At 45.9% G+C, this 15,704-nt stretch overlaps 1 protein-coding gene across 4 annotated transcripts in view; it reads left to right on the top strand.

The window, feature by feature from the left end:
- Nucleotides 1-11,509, top strand: part of FAM120A (family with sequence similarity 120 member A) — a 53,183-nt gene extending 41,674 nt beyond the window's left edge. For 2 of the 4 annotated variants that reach the window (XM_086619206.1, XM_086619204.1), the window contains exons 14-18: nt 553-736; nt 1,650-1,787; nt 3,239-3,380; nt 6,803-6,899; nt 9,603-11,509. In XM_086619206.1, the coding sequence (XP_086475332.1) occupies nt 553-736; nt 1,650-1,787; nt 3,239-3,380; nt 6,803-6,899; nt 9,603-9,914 (873 nt within the window). In that variant the 3' untranslated portion in view covers nt 9,915-11,509. The remainder of the gene's footprint in view (nt 1-552; nt 737-1,649; nt 1,788-3,238; nt 3,381-6,802; nt 6,900-9,602) is intronic. The other 2 variants (XM_086619208.1, XM_086619207.1) reach the window with 1 other exon arrangement.
- Nucleotides 11,510-15,704: the final 4,195 nt, after the last annotated feature.

The following is a 15,704-nucleotide window of genomic DNA, read 5'->3' as shown; positions in this document are numbered from 1 at the left end:
TTTTGGGAGGTATGATATCTTAACAAAACAGCTTACCTCTTCTTACTTCTGACTCAAGAGAAGCTGATCCTGGATTAAAGATTGATGATGGCTGTGGTCCTTCTCAGGCTTGTTATCCCCCGGGCATGCTTTAGCCTGTTTACGTAGATTTTGTTTTGCAGTCCAAATTTATGATGATTATTCTGTTTAAAGAACTGCATTAAGTGTTCAGAAGACTATAGACAGAGATTTCTCAGTTCCTGTCTGGAAAACCCTTTGTAACTTGTAAACCGTGTCTGTGTTACCAACTTCTAAACTGTCTCAATATTTAGACTCCCATCTCTCAACCAATGCGTGAAGATTTTCTTGTGAACAATTGGAATATCATTGAACTATTAGCAGGTATACAAGACAGATTATTGTCATTTTCTAGCTAGCTTTATGGAATTTGTTTGCAGTAGTTACCTACTCTTACTATTATTTTGCTTTCTTCTTTTAATGTCTTGTCTAAAAGTTTTATGCAATGGAAATCAGAATTTTAACATCTCTTTGTGACCTTCTCTTTATTCATAGGCTGAGCAGGCAGCCAAGGTTGAAAAGATGCGTCAGAGCATCCTAGAAGGATTAAATTTCTCCAGGCAGAACCATCCTCTCCCTTTCCCACCTCCACCTGCCATGCCTTTCTATCCAGCTTCTATGTATCCTCGACACTTTGGGCCAGTCCCACCACCTCAGGGCAGGGGGAGAGGCTTTGCTGGTAAGTGATGGGACAGTGGTGTGAAACGTGGTGGTGTGAAGCGTTACCTCATCTTTCACATTCCCAAAACTATAAACTGATTTATTTGTTCGACTTCATAGGAAAAATACATAAAAGCAAGTGGTTGGCATGTGTTTTCATGTGCCAGTCACTGTGTTTTGTTGTTAGCTATAGCCTAGCAAGATGGAACGTGTTGTATTGCTGCGTATTTCCATCGGGATTTTTAGTAACTGTGCCAGATCAAACTATTTTTACTGCTATTGTATGCAAAAGAAAAAAGAGGAATGGATCAACACTGGATGACATGCGAAGGCTCTTATTTGCACTGTACATTGCTTCAAAATGTTTATATTTATAAATATTAAGAATGCCTAAATTAATGGACACAGTTTAACTGTCAGGGTTGAAGACAACCTTTCCTCCTCCCCACCCCTCTGTGTTTTGCTACAGTCATTTAACCATTGGCACCCTTAAGTGTAATTACTGGTCCAACCGTTCCAGGCTGGTTTTAGAGTCGTCCCCTTTCTCAGAATCTCTCTGGTGCCAAGGCCATAGGTGTATTGATACTGGATGCTGGAAGTAAGACATCCTCGGGGTGCCACCACTGTAGCCATCGGAGCTCGTTGCCAACAAATTGTCGCGAGCCTTTCGGTGCTCCTTGTGCCGTAGAAGTCGGGATGCCCATTCCAAACCCAGGTTAAGGGTCTGCTGCTGGGGTGAGGGACCCCACGCTCGCTGGGGCGGCGGGACGTCCTCGGCGGTAGCGTGCCGCCACCGCGTCGCCTGCGGGAGCACGGCCCTCCCTGCGGACTCGGAAGGGTGGAAGGAGGCAGCAGCGTCTCACTGGGTCCTTCCCGGATGCCTGGCCCCCTCACAGCTTTTCCCCTGTCTTTCTTTACCCTGGGTCTAACAGGAGTCTATGGCTTCGGAGGCCCTTATGGGGAAACAGTAGCCACAGGTGCTTACCGGGCCTTCCGCGTGGCGGCAGCGGCAGGACACTCCGGAGCCTTCTCTGGCAATGACAGCAACAGGACTAGCAAGTTTCAGGGCGGTAATTATACCCAAACCCCTTTTCTTAGAGCTTCTGGCAACGGCTTCCTTCACTGTACGGTTTGGTCTGAGGCTTTCCTACTGCCTGCCGGTCTCCCTCTCTCCCTAACTGTCTCGGCTCTCCCTCTCCGGAGCCTGCCCGGCCGCTGCCCGCTCCGCGCTCCCAGGTCCCCGCCAGCCCCTTGGCACCAGCCTCTCTCACGCCTAGAACCCCTCTTCCCACCACAGGACAGCCATAAAACCCAGCGAGACCACTCGTCTCCTGCGCTTCCGAACGCGGGGGCGGAATCTGCCGTGGGTCGAGCTTTGCTCCAGTGTGTTAACAGCTCTTCCCTAAAGCTGGGGCGCAGCTGAGCTTGTCCCAAAAACAACCCGACACAGCAACGACTGACTCGGGGCTTACTGCCAACCCGCTCCGGCGTGGGCACAGGCGTGAGGTTTGCTTACCCACCTGTGCGCCCGGTGCTCGTCTCCTGCACCAGATGGGACAACGTTGACTCCAGTCCCCTGCTCAGGATAAAACTTTTCCGTGTGTGTAGCTGTTCTTTCTGGCCTCTGAGCTTTTATCCTGCGAGCAACCGTACCTCTAATGCTTCCCCGTGTGCGTAACGTCGCCCCGCAAACAATGTGCATTTGACGCTGAAGGACTTGGACAGGGAAGCAGGAACCTTTTTGAATTTAATCAGTAATTTAGTTACTCGCCTATTAACATTGGAAGACTAATCGCAGCTGCAGAAGTGCTGTGTTCCGTAACCCTTTCAGTGCTGATGGTCTTACCAGTAACATCTGGCTTAGTTGCACTTACCTAGATTTCTTGAAACGTACGTTATGCCCCAGTATTGATTTTTGAAGTATAAAGATACAAACAACTTGAATAGAAGATACATTCATATTTTAGACAATTGCAATTTTAGCTGCTTTCTTAGTAGGTGAAGGCTAAACCTACCTCTTGCACCCAGACCAGTTTAAATGCTATGTTTTTACAACAGCGTAGTGTTAGCAGAGATCATTCTGCCTAGGAAGTTGTTTATAGCAGTTATAATCTGTGTCTCTTATGCTGGTATTTGGTGTTTGCTAAAAAATGCCTTTAAACCTGCTAAAATTACATCTGCGTTAGGAATGCAGGAAAAAAAATGAATCTTCAGATAGCTTGGAAAATTGCACTTCAGTTTCTTAACAGCTATCTAAAGCATGTTTTTAATTACTGAAACTGAAGTACACATGAAAGATCCTTTTTCTTTTCAGAATTCATATCTGTTTCTAAAAAGGGGGGGGAGAAAGACTCTTAGAGTTACAATTCTTCTGAAAAAAACGCAAAACGGGAAATACTCTCCCAGTAGCAAAGAGGAAACTGTGTGTGTGATAAAATCTGGGCAAACCAGTTTTGCATTCATTTGTAGCTTTACTGTTACGATTGTGAAGATCAAGGTTTGGTTTTGCTTTTACATGCAGGAGTCCAACCTATTCCTTCTCAGGGAGGGAAACTTGAAATTGCCGGCACTGTAGTCGGCCATTGGGCTGGAAGCAGACGTGGACGAGGGGGTAGAGGGCCATTTCCTCTGCAGGTCGTTTCTGTGGGAGGACCAGCGAGAGGGTAAGTGCAACCTCGTGGAACGTTCTTTCCAAATGGAATTTAATGATTGGGGGGGGGGGGGGGGGGAAGTAAAGCAACGAAAAGTTGGAGGCATCAGAAATTGCATACAATCTATTTTAGGCTATTAGGGTTTATTATACCCACTGAGTATTCAAGAAAAGAATTTGCATTCATTTTGAGATATTTTTAATCAGTTATTCAGGGGAGCATAAGCATTTTTATGTGCAAATAAAATTCAATCTCCGAATTTGATGTATTAGATACATAGATAGGTAGACACACTGGATTGTTTTGCTTGAGGAAATGACTTGGAGCCTTTCTTTTACATGAAATCAATAAATACATTATACCTGATCAAAGCTATCACAGCACCCAATTACTTTCTTTGTCATGGTAGAACATTTATTAAGAAGTATGATAAAATTTTTAATAACTTTATCATGTAATTCTTCTGCGAAGCAGAAAACACCTGAAGGACATTTCTAGGTTTAATAGTTCTCTGCGACAGTCATGATGGGAGATGTGCTTAAAAAAATGTTAATTTCTTCAGCTCTTCCACTTAATTTCACTACAGCTGAAATTACAGGTGCAAAACATTTCCGAAAAAGAAATACTTTGTTACAAAAATATCTAGTCCTTTACTTTTAAGATTATATATTTTTTGTTTTTAAGATTATGGTTTTTTTTTGTTCTGTGCCTTATAGAACCGTCTATCATCTTTTAGTTGTATCTGTTACAGGAGACAATCCCAAAGTAACGGGATTTATATATTATGTCTGTCTTTTAACTATATTAAAGGAATGGAGTAAAGTAGGTGTATTTATGCCATCTTGAGCTAGAAAGCAGCAGTCTGAAAGAATAAGACTGAACTCTATCCTCTGAATCCATTAATTTAATCAAATGTGCACGATAAAGCATAGTGCTAAAGTCAGCAAGAGCCATTGAAATGTCTGTCTTGGACTGTGAGAAGAAATGGTTGGATCTGAAGCCCTGGGAGACTGGGAGCAGGGGGAGAAGTGAGAGCTGCTGGTGTGGGGACAGGGAGAGGTAAGAACAGCAGAAAGAAAGATTTAAAAGTTCAGCAGCAGAGAACAGCACTGGTGTAAGAGCAGAGCTGACACTTTGAGGGCAGCAAATTTTGGTAGGAACATTTTATTCTCTAGAATGAGATTCAGTTGCCAAAACATAAGCATCTAGAGCTGGTTTAGGTGCTTCAGAAAAGTGTCAGCTAACTGTGCAGGCTGGCAGGGTCCATGGGACGCCTGTGCTCTTCCAGAGTAGCAGCTGGAGACCAGGGGAATAAGCTAAGGTGTATGACGAGGCACTAGTAGCCTCATCAAAATAGTAGCTTTTGAGTTAGGAGGTGAAATAGCTGACGTTTTCTTTCTGTCGGAGGTGCAATCTTGGGACAGTTAGGTTTAGGTGTGAGTTGTCATCTCAAACGAACGGGAAGACTTTCAATGCCAGATCGATGAGGCTTTGGGCAACCTGGTGTAGTGGAGGGTGTCCCTGCCCATGGCAGGGGGGTTGGAACTGGATGATCTTCGAGGTCCGTTCCAACCCAAACCATTCTAGGATTCTATGATCTTCCTGTCTGCATCAAATCATAACTGATGTTAAATTCCTTGCATGTAGAGTTACTAGAATTAGTTGGAGGGACAAACTACTGCAGGCAGCTTATCTGTTTGTTGTGTCAGTTGATACTAAAGATAAAACCTAGTAGGGACACATGCTAATGTCAGCGTTCTGTCTAAAGACAGGCATTTTAAAGACGAGGGACTTAGTTTTCAGATGCTGTTTCCTACTAAAGAACACCAGTAGGAAACTACACAGTGTGCTGTCTGCAATTTATCACCTCATCCTGCACACTCGTACTTCATTTTTTTATGTTTCAGGAGAGGGGATCATGTCAGGCTTGTTTACACCATTGTCTCGTGTCTCTGTTCAACACTGAACTTGATGTTGTTCTTCTTGCGTAAAATTATACCAGCTGCTTTTTACTGGCTTCGATCCATCAGTATTTTCTGAGTAGGAAAAATCTTACTCAGCTCCCTGAAGGGAGCATTTACATTCACCTTGTAAAAAAAAAAACAAACAAAAAACAACAAAAACCAAAAACAAAACAGCAAATGGGATAGGTGAGCCCTCTTAAAACCTTTGGAAAGAATGCAGTGAGAGTTACTCAGATATAAAACACAACTCTTTATCCTTTGTTGCTTTAAAATCCCAGCATTTAATTTCTCGCTGCAGTGTGTGTGGAAAGATTTGCATAGGATCAGTGTTTCTCCACTGAGGCAGTTCAGCGTAACTTCGTTTTCGCTGCCCAGCAGCAGAGGAGGTGGGAGCACTACAGAAAAGCTTACCTCTTCTTCAGGAGGGTTTTTGCACAGCTCCCGGAGACCTTGCTGGCATGTGGGAATTGCCAGGAATATGGAAAATGAGATACAGTTGGATTGCAGCTGTCGTGTGTTGCCAGAATGGCAAACTGGGCAATCGCAGCCCACGCAGCTCAGAAACTGGGCTGGAGCTGAGCAGCCCCTGGCTGCTCTGTGCCAGCTTTAGAGGGACCCATCTTCATGCTAGGACCTCCTGGGATTGGGCAGTGGGTTTGGAGGAAAAGTAGAGTGATCACGTACTTCTAGTAGAGAAAACAAAAGATTTTTTAGGTGAGAAGTAGTCCGTGACATAATGATAAGCAAGTCGAGTTTCTGCAATCGATGGCCTTAAAATCGTTTTAGGTGAGTGAAAGTTTGTTTGGATCTGATCTAATCTTTATTGAATCAAATCAAAAAGCCACCACCTGATGTGTCCTGGTTGGAAGCCTCCATTTGAAAGCATCCAAACTTGATAAATTGCTACGTGTCAGATAAGGCTGAAGCCTCCTTTTTTCCCTCTGGTTCTTAGATAATTTTGTATCCTCCCATCAAAACTGAAGCAATTTTTGTATTTTGCCTTCCTTTCTTTTATCTGATTCTGTCTGTTTAGTGTGTTTATATGTGGGAAGTGTTATTAAATGAGAGAAATGCCCTTATTCAAATTCAAATTGCTTGCGTGTTTTTTTTTTGTAAGGTGAAAGTATTTTGAGCTGCGTTTTTAAAGTGCTGTAAGGATAATTTGACACTTTGGAAATGTTTCTGCAAAGCTTGAAAGTACCCGTTTATTGTTTCTCCAGAAGTGAAATATAGAAATAGTCGTTTTATTGCTACGGAAACAAAAGGTTTGTTGCATTTCCTACACTTGCAAGCAGTGGAACCCTGTAATTCTGAATTAGTCAGTCATATTGCTGCTTTGAAGAAACATAAACGTTAGTCACTAGACAGTAAAGCTAGGGAAAAATAACCTACCAGCGAAATAAAATCTAAAGCAGTTCTAAACAAAGCTGATAAGTGTTTTTCTTTCTTCCTTTTCCTCCAAACTTCCAGGCGTCCTAGAGGAGTTATTTCCACTCCGGTGATAAGAACTTTTGGAAGAGGCGGAAGGTACTATGGGAGAGGTTATAAAAGCCAGGGAGCAATTCAGGTAATAAAGCCATGTGCCTGACTTCACAACACTCTAGTTTACAGGCTAGTATGGTGTGGGCTTCCAGACCAGCTAACACTGACAAGCACAACTTGAGAAGCGTTTCTTACAATGGTCTTGCCTCTGTGTTGAAGCTGTGAGCTGCACAACCAGTGATGGATGGCAGGGGAGCGCTGCGTCTCAGTTATGAGCAAACTTAGACGTGGAAAAATGTATTTCGATGTGAAGGCTGTGCCTACACAGCTCTAACCAGCCATGGGAGTAGAAAAAAAAATTAGGAAAATAGGAGAAATACAAAGCTGAAACAAATTAGCTGTTTCTGGTCCTGCCCCCCACTCTTTCCCGATTTCTTTTCTGGGACCACGGTCTAACCTCTTGAAGAAAAATGAGTAGCAGTGAAAGGATCTTTGCTACTGCATGGCTCCAAATGTGAGAACTTACCCCAAACTTCTAGGAAATAACAGACCAGTCTTTGCCCCCATAAGCACACGGTTTCATTTTTGGTGACAATGTATGAAGTGTCTTTGGATCATGGTTTTTGTGTCTTTTCCATGGATCCTTTAAATACAGCTGAAGCAAACCGCTGTTTCCTATTCAGTGCCAATTGCTTCAGGCTTATGTTTTCCTCCCTTTTCCACTGTTCTTGCTGCTGTGCAGTTTTGAACGTTGATGCGAGTCCCGATGGCAGTGGATGAGTGGGTAGTAAACAGGTGGAAAACTTTGACAATAAGTGTGTCATATGGATCTGCAGTTTGGAGACAGTATGTAAGAGTAGGGGGGTGTTCGCAGGTATCAGCCAGTAAGAGAAGGAACGTTTCCAGTGAATAACGAAGCAACTATTAACTTCAAGTAAAACTTGCTGTGTTCTAGGTGTAAAAATTCAAGTACTTCTCTTCTTTGTTAAATTTCTGTGTACACAGATTATATATGTCTAAAAACATATCTATATATTCGAAGCTTTACATCTTTTACTTGAAATAGAAAAGAAACCAGTATGTTAATGATATATAGTATCTAATTTCCAAGTACCTTAACCTTTGAAATAAAGGAAGCCCTGAGAAGGAGCTCCCAAATATTCTGGGCTTACTACAGGTTTACATATGTAAATTTAGTTCACATAGTACCTGTAGGTGGATGGTACATAGTCTTGACAGTGAGCAAGTTTATTAATGATAGGTAATTTGGATGGTAAACACTTGTGATCACAAGCATCTGGGTCTAAAATTGGGCCTGTGATAGGAAGGAGAAAGATAAATGGTGTTTTCTCTTGACTGGTCCTGAGCTCACTGGGTATTACTGTCGTCAGTCTCTATACTGTAGCATATGTTCCTTTTACAGGAAAAGAAAAAAGGTGAATTAAAACGCACGTGGCAGGGCAAACTGGGGAAAACACAATGCATAACAAGTAGATATTGATACCCAGTTGAGACTAACTGGCACAGTGTGCTTCCCTGCCTCACAAACCTGGGCAGTGAAGGGAAGAGTGCCTACGCAGCGCGTACTCACACCAAGTAACATCCTCCCTGCAGCGGCTTTAGAGATACTCGTTAGGAGGTGATAGGAAGAAAGATTGGAGAATCTGACTGAAATAAGCAATTTGTGTTTATCAAACATGCCTGTTTTTTCACAAGATGAGACCTTTCACTCTCGATCTGGAAAGAAACAAAAGCCTGCAGTTAATCTAAAGCTTAACACTCAGTAGAGCCTGGCAAGCAGTGCATTTACACACACGTGATCAATAGTCATTGTCTTGGTGTGCCAGTCATACACCTCTGCAATGTTACTGCAGGATTTGGTGTGATTTTTCTGGATAACAAGGTTGGTGATCCTGATGCTAGAGAACAACAGTTCTTACCACTTGCAAAACCCCCCAGCAGTTCAGAACAGCACGAACCATGCTGTTTCTGGCATGCAAAAGTTGGGTTGTTGCGCTGTGAAGCTGCGTGCCGTTGTTTGAGGTGTGTAAGATGGCCGTATCTTAAGTCACTTCTCAGTACTCGACTTTGGTAGCAGCGTGACAGATAAGTATGTTGCTTCTTAGCAACCCAACCTACTTATTTTGTTCTGTTCTTTAAAGCTGTTATGTCCCTGGAACGCTCAGATTCCTTGTTGCAGATACCTACAAACTAAATATACGTTCTAATGCTGCATAAATCTGGTTTTCATTGCTCTACTCAGTCTTGTGAGATTCTACTATATGCTTTTCGTATGAAGTCACTTTCTTAATCTCAGAAGCATACAGACTGGTGTAGATAATATTGCATGGTACTTTTGCACTTCTTCAAAACTTGTCTGAGAAAAGTTTTGGTTTGTATTTGAATAACATGTAATCCTGTCATTAAATTATAACGTACATGAACCAAGAAGCAGAGTTAAGCCGTATATTGATTCTCAGTTTTGGTGTTTCCAGACATTTATGTAGCTGTGAAATAACTGAGGCATGGAAAGTTAGAAAGGGCACTTTACCCCGGGAGCATCCGCAGGCATGGCCAGGAGGCACTTGGGAATACTGAAAGCTCTTTTCCCATCTGTGCTGTGCTGTTTATTTTGTGTCCCACTTCTTTTTCCAGCAGCACGTAGTACTGGGTGTTCGCTTGCGGTACTTCTGCACACTGCATGCTGCCTGTTAGTAGTGTCGTCGTAACGGGTTGTAAACGTGTAGCGGTGGTTCTTGAGTAATTTTCTTCTTTTTTTAAAAAATAGGGCAAACCTCCTTACGCTGCTTCAGCAGAAGAAGTAGCCAAAGAACTTAAGTCAAAATCAGAGGAATCTAAATCCTCAATTGTGTCTTCAGATGGATCCCTGGCTGAAAACGGAGTTGTGAATGATGAAAAACCAGCTTCCCAGATGAATGGGAATACAGGAGACATCAGGGCTTCCAATCAGTCTGAAAGTGCCTTGAGTAATGACTCTAAAATGTGCAATACAAATCCTCACTTAAATGCACTAAATGCAGACAGTGTTTGCCATAAAGATGATGCTCTTGAGGCCACTGTCTTAAAAAAAGAAGAGTAAACTTATTTTTTATAGAGGGTGAAGGATGTTGGGAAGGGTCAGGATTAGGAATATCTGGAAAGAAAGAGAGCCTACAGTTACGTACATTTTTTCCTTTCCGTAAGAGAAAAATGAGGACTTTGGAAATTCGGATCCCTCTTTGATGTCAGAGATTTAAACAACACATTTTTAGTTTTAACCAGTTGTAGTCAAAATGCTACAATAAAACAAAAAAGAAAGAGAATGAAGAGCATTTGACTCCCGCACTTAAAATGAAGTATACATAAAGTTTAAACTGGTTATGACAAAAGCTTGTAGTTTTGTTTTTTGAAATATAAAGAAAACAAATTTTGACAGTCTTTAAGTATATATAGCTTAAAATATAATTTTTAGTACTTGGCACCATATGTATGCCATTATATTTGATTTTGCATTACTGTGTCACAATAAAGCTTTCTTTGAGGCTTTGATTTCATGATTATGGGGGGAAAAAGGCACAACCACAGTTTTTCTTTCTTAAATTTCATCACCGTTGATGTGGTTCTTTTGTGTTAAAAATGTGCAAACTATCGAAACTAAAAATTATAGAGTAATATTGCAGTTCTGCTGATTTTAAATATACATCATACATACTTTACAAGCAAGTTAAATGGAGATAAACTTGGAAATCATAGAAGATGCAAATGACCTTTCAAAACAAACACAATGTGTTCTGAAACTTTTTGTGACTAATACCATGCATCCGTGATCAATGAACTATGTGGTTTTGAATCAGACGTAGACCATTAGTACTACTATTTGAGCTAAACTTCTGCATGGTTCATAATTTTTAAAGTGTGTAGTTAATATTATGCATGTTATTGTCCTCTTTCTTCCATTCTTACAAGTACTGTGCCCATTTGCAAAACAAAAAGCTAATAATCAGTAATAGTCCTATAAAAGATGTTAACTATGTTTAGTCATTGACTGATCTTGCTCTAACCTTAAAATTTTGTGATTATTGACCTCTGTTGCATTTATTCTAAAACTTAAAAAAAAAAAAATTATCTAGCCGTTTTGAATATCAACGTTACCCTGGTGTACTCATTGCTGTATGCATTATTGTTCTCTGTTGCTGTTTTATGCCTTCATATTAGCAAATATGAAATTCTGTGAAAAACAAAAAAAAAAAAGCTTTGATCTTCAAAAAAAAAAAAAGTACCCCCCTTCTGTAGCAGGAAACAAATGGCTTGTTCTTGAGAACTTTCCCATCAAGAATTTAGTATAAGCAAATATACCTGTATCATTTTGATGTTTTTGTTAGTGTTTCCAAACTTAATGTACTTCAAAATCAGAATCATTTCTTTATATTCGTTTTCATATAATTCTCCTGATGCTCTTCATCACACATTAGTGATCAGAAATGAGGTGTAATTCCCCATTCCCTGCCCGCAAGAGCTAAGTAGGTATCTTAATGTAAGTTGAAGGGAGTTCTGCCCCAACTCATGGATTGTGCAAGAATGAACTACTGTTGGGTTTGGTTGGTTGTAGATGGATTGTGGTGTGGTGTATTTGAAGGCTATTGAATGCAACTTACAGTGCTTAATAAAAATCTTTATTCTTTTAGTATAAAATACTGTATGCCTTTTTTGTCAAGTATTTTTTTAATTGACGTGCTGTAAATAAAAGTTTTCCTATGCCCAAGTGAAGCCGTTGAGTTCGCAGCCTACGTGATGTCCTCCCGGGAGACAGCGGAGGAAAACGCCGCCTTTACCCGGGAATGCCGCGCCCGACCGGAGTCGTGCTGCCCACGCGTAACTGCGGGATGGTTCATAAGATGCAAATTTGACTCCTCTGGAGCCCCCAACATAAGAAGGACATGGACCAGTTGGAGAGGGTCCAGAGGAGGGCCACGAAGATGATAAGAGGGCTGGAGCACCTTTCCTATGAGGACAGGCTGAAAGAGTTGGGGCTGTTCAGCCTGGAGAAGAGGAGGCTCCGGGGTGACCTTATAGCGGTCTTCCAGTACCTCAAGGGGGCCTACAAGAAAGATGGGGAGAGGCTGTTCAGGAGGGCCAGTTGTGATAGGACAAGGGGTAATGGTTTTAAAATAGAGGGAGGTAGATTCAGATTGGATATTAGGAAAAAATTTTTTACCATGAGAGTTGTAGAACACTGGCACAGGTTGCCCAGAGAGGTGGTGGATGCTCCATCCCTGGAGACGTTCAAGGCCAGGTTGGACGAGACCCTGAGCAACCTGATCTAGTTGGAGATGTCCCTGTTCCTTGCAGGGGGGTTGCACTAGATGACCTTTGAAGGTCCCTTCCAGCCCGAACCAGTCGATGATTCTATGACAGAAGTAACAGTTATTTACAGAAGACAGCGACCAACCCCGGGTGCTCACAGGGCTGGAAATACAAGGTGTCCCACACTGCCTCTATCTCGGCTCCCGGTAGCTGAGAATAAATTACTCCATGATGCGGGAGTTTCCTCTGCGTCATGGATCGTACTGGCAGGACACGAGGAGTTATAAATTTATACCTTGGATGATGGCAGGAGCGTTTTGCCTGGGCACGCCCTGGCTGCCTGCTGTCTCTGGCCGAGTGTTTGTCTCTTCCTCTAGAGCCTGACACAGGTCGTTAAGAAAGGTCCTCAGCCTTTTTTGATCTCCTGTTGTGTCTCCACCAGCGGTGGTAGCGGCTCTGGGTGTAGATGCGGTTCGGAGCAGCGCTGTGTTGTGCAAATTGTGGCAATCGGTCATCTCCTTCCCAAGCCGAAGCAGCCGGAGTGGGGTGGTTGTGCTGGGAGGGGGCTGTGGCCCTTCCTGCCCTGATTCCGTGTTATTTGCCCCATGTTGGCTGTTCTGGAAGAACTGTCCAGCTTCTCGTTCTGGTGAAGGTCCGAGGCAGGAATTGCCCCCTTTCCCAGCAGTAGGGACAATGTGTTTCACTTTCCTGTCGGAACGTGCCCACTGGCATGGAATAGGTGATACCAACAAAAATAAATGCCCGTGGGAGATGTCACCGTCGTGCCACGTACTGCAAGTGCCATGACTTCGCTCCATTCCTCGGTGTACCTGCCTGCAGAGGTTGCCGTGGGCAGCCCAAGTGCAACAAGCTCTGGGCACGAGTGTGACTAAAACCAGGATGTGAAAGTGCAGCGAATTAACGAGTTCGTTGGCCCACGTGTCAGGTGCTGCGTTGACTTTTTCCAGAAATTATGGTGGAAAAGTTTGGTTTGCATGACGTACGTGTGCTTGTCCTGGAGCACGTATTTTCTTGGTGGCCCAGTTAAACCCCTGCCCTTGCCCCAGAGAGGCTGAACCCAGCTCCATGAGCAGATGTGCTGGGGCGGGAGGAGGACGAGCCTCCAGGTGTTGGTAGATGCTGGTGGGAGGAGCGGTGGGGACATCTCCCAGTACCAGAGCTCCCTGGTTCCCTGACTGGGAGCATCGATGTCAAACCCAGAACCAACACCAGGTTTATTTTTTGCCCTCTGCGATGGGTACGTGCGATTTAACAGCAGAATTGGGGTGGTGCCATGGTGCGTGCTCTGGGGCTGGGCAGGGACTGTAGGCTGGGGGGAACCGAATGACATTCTGTGAGTTTGCACCCCTCGGGGGCAAGCACGGGGCTGCCCGTCTCCCCTCTTGGCTTGAGTAGCTTCCTGCAGGAAATAAGATGCATTTTGGATTCATTTAGTCCTCTTCCAAAGAGTTAAGCTGACTCTGGAAATGGTGATCCTAGGGAACGACCAAGGCTTGCTCCTGAAGAACATCTTTCACGCGTGACACCTTGACAAGTGGTTTAGGTTGTCGTGCACTGTTACACGGATGTTCTTAACGTGCCAATTCAAATACTTAACGGGTTTTAACAATCCAGGTGTAGACAGGCTGCCTGCATCTCCTCCAGCGATACTGCGGACTCCCGTTGGACGGCAGCCCAGCCCCGAGCACCACCTGAGAGTGGGTGCTGCTGCCGTGGGTGCTGCTGGTGGTCCCTCCCACCGCGGTCACTCTGCTGCCCGTCCCTGTGGGGCGCAGGGCCCTGCTGGCGGGGGCAGCGGGGCGGTCGGCTCTTCCCGTGTTCCCTGGAATCGGTGACCCAGGAAAAGGTCTTGGGCAGTGGACGTGGAGGCTGAAGGCGGCTCCGTGCCTTGCAGAAGGTCTTTGCACGGAAGCAGAGCTGGGCGGGCGCAGTGTCTGGAACAGGTGCCCACGGGCACAGGGGCTTCGAGGCGTAAAGGCCAAAGGGCTCTACGAGAAGTGAGGTGTTTTTTTTTTTTTCTGAAGTGAAAACATACGAATTAAGATGATGCCTCTCAGACCTCTCCGCTTAGATGTGACCGACGTGTCATTATCCGTCTCCAAGATGAGTTAAACTGGGACAATCGGCCGTTCGGGCAGGAGTGTGTCTCTCCCGTGCCCGCGGGCTCGGTGGTGAGCGGAGGGCAGAGCCCCCTGCTCGCTCGGAAGTGCCTGAAGCATCCGTGGGCCGGCCTCGCTCGTCGTCTGCCTGGTTCACGCCTGTCGGTGCCCCGCTCGATCACGGTTAGTGATTTGTTACGTCCCATCTCCAGTGAGTCCTTAAACGGAGGCAGATGGGTAGTTACTGACAGCGGAGGAGACGGAGGGGCTGGGAGTGCCAGTGCAGGGGTTGCCCAGCCCGGGCATCCCGGAGCGTTTCCCATTCTCAGCCCTCGCACGTGGAAGTGCAGCGCTGGGTTACGGCCAGAGGAAAACGGGACTGAAACGATCTGCTGGATGGCGAGTGGTGGCACAGCCCCCCCACGCTGGGCACGGCGAGCGGCGGGGCCGGGAGGTGCCATGACCAGTTCGTTTCCCTGCACTGGTGGTTGTGCCGTTGGAGGCGGCGGTTGCGGCGCCGGATGGCCGCGACATGGGCGAGGGGGGCGTAAGGTGCAGCGGCCGCCGCACTACGATCTGTGGCTTTGGTCAAAAGTCTAGAAGGGGTGAGCGTTGCGGGGAGGTGGGCGCTGGCGACGCAGCCCCGGGGTAAGGTGGGACCTCCGGCGTCTCCAGTGTCACGCAGCCCGGTCCCCACCGGGTACCGCTGTCCCCTGGGAGCTGGCAGGGTCACGCAGTGGGTTGGAGCGGGACAGTTCCCGATGTCGGTGCCCCACTGGTGTCCCCCGTCCCCAAGATCTCCAACCCACCCGTGGGTGCATGCCTCACCAGCAGTGGCACGGGGGGGCCGGGGCCAGCCACAGGGATGCACCCCCATGGCCACCTGGACCCTCGGGGCGGGTTCTGCAGGGTTTAGTAGCCCCCATCTCTAACTGGGACTGTTGCACATCCATGGAAAGGAAGAGGTAGTTTTGTGTTCATCACTCCCTACAAGACTGTTGTTCAAAACAAAACAACGTCGCTTCAATCTGCTTGGTAAGGCCAGTGGGGCCCGTGGCAGTACCCGTGCCGAGCGAGTGCGTAATTCCTGCCCGCGGTCGCAGCAGGTTTTGCTCTGCCCCGAGCCCGGGGGGTTTCCTTGTGACCCCTTTTTCCTCCTTATCTGATGAGTGGGGGGGGGCTGCACCCTCCATGTCTGCGGCGGCTCCGGCAGTCGCCTCCTCCAAACCCGGAGGGGCCGCGGGTCTCTCCCCCGACACCCATCTGCTGCCTGGTCCTCGCTCCTGCCCCGTCCTGGACCTGACTGGGACCACGGGCTCGTGCTCCGCTCAACCTGCCGCACCGCAGCGGGAGAGGACGCGGCAGCGGGACGTGGCAGCGGGATGCAGGGATGCCGCCCGTGCCCGCGCAGCACCGCCAAGGGCAAACCCATGGCCCCTGCCTGGCACAGAGCCCCGGCCTGAGTT

This window comes from Tauraco erythrolophus, chromosome 12 (genome assembly GCF_009769465.1).
Source record: "Tauraco erythrolophus isolate bTauEry1 chromosome 12, bTauEry1.pri, whole genome shotgun sequence".
Lineage (NCBI taxonomy): Eukaryota > Metazoa > Chordata > Aves > Musophagiformes > Musophagidae > Tauraco > Tauraco erythrolophus.
This window is presented reverse-complemented; position numbering and strand designations above follow the sequence as displayed.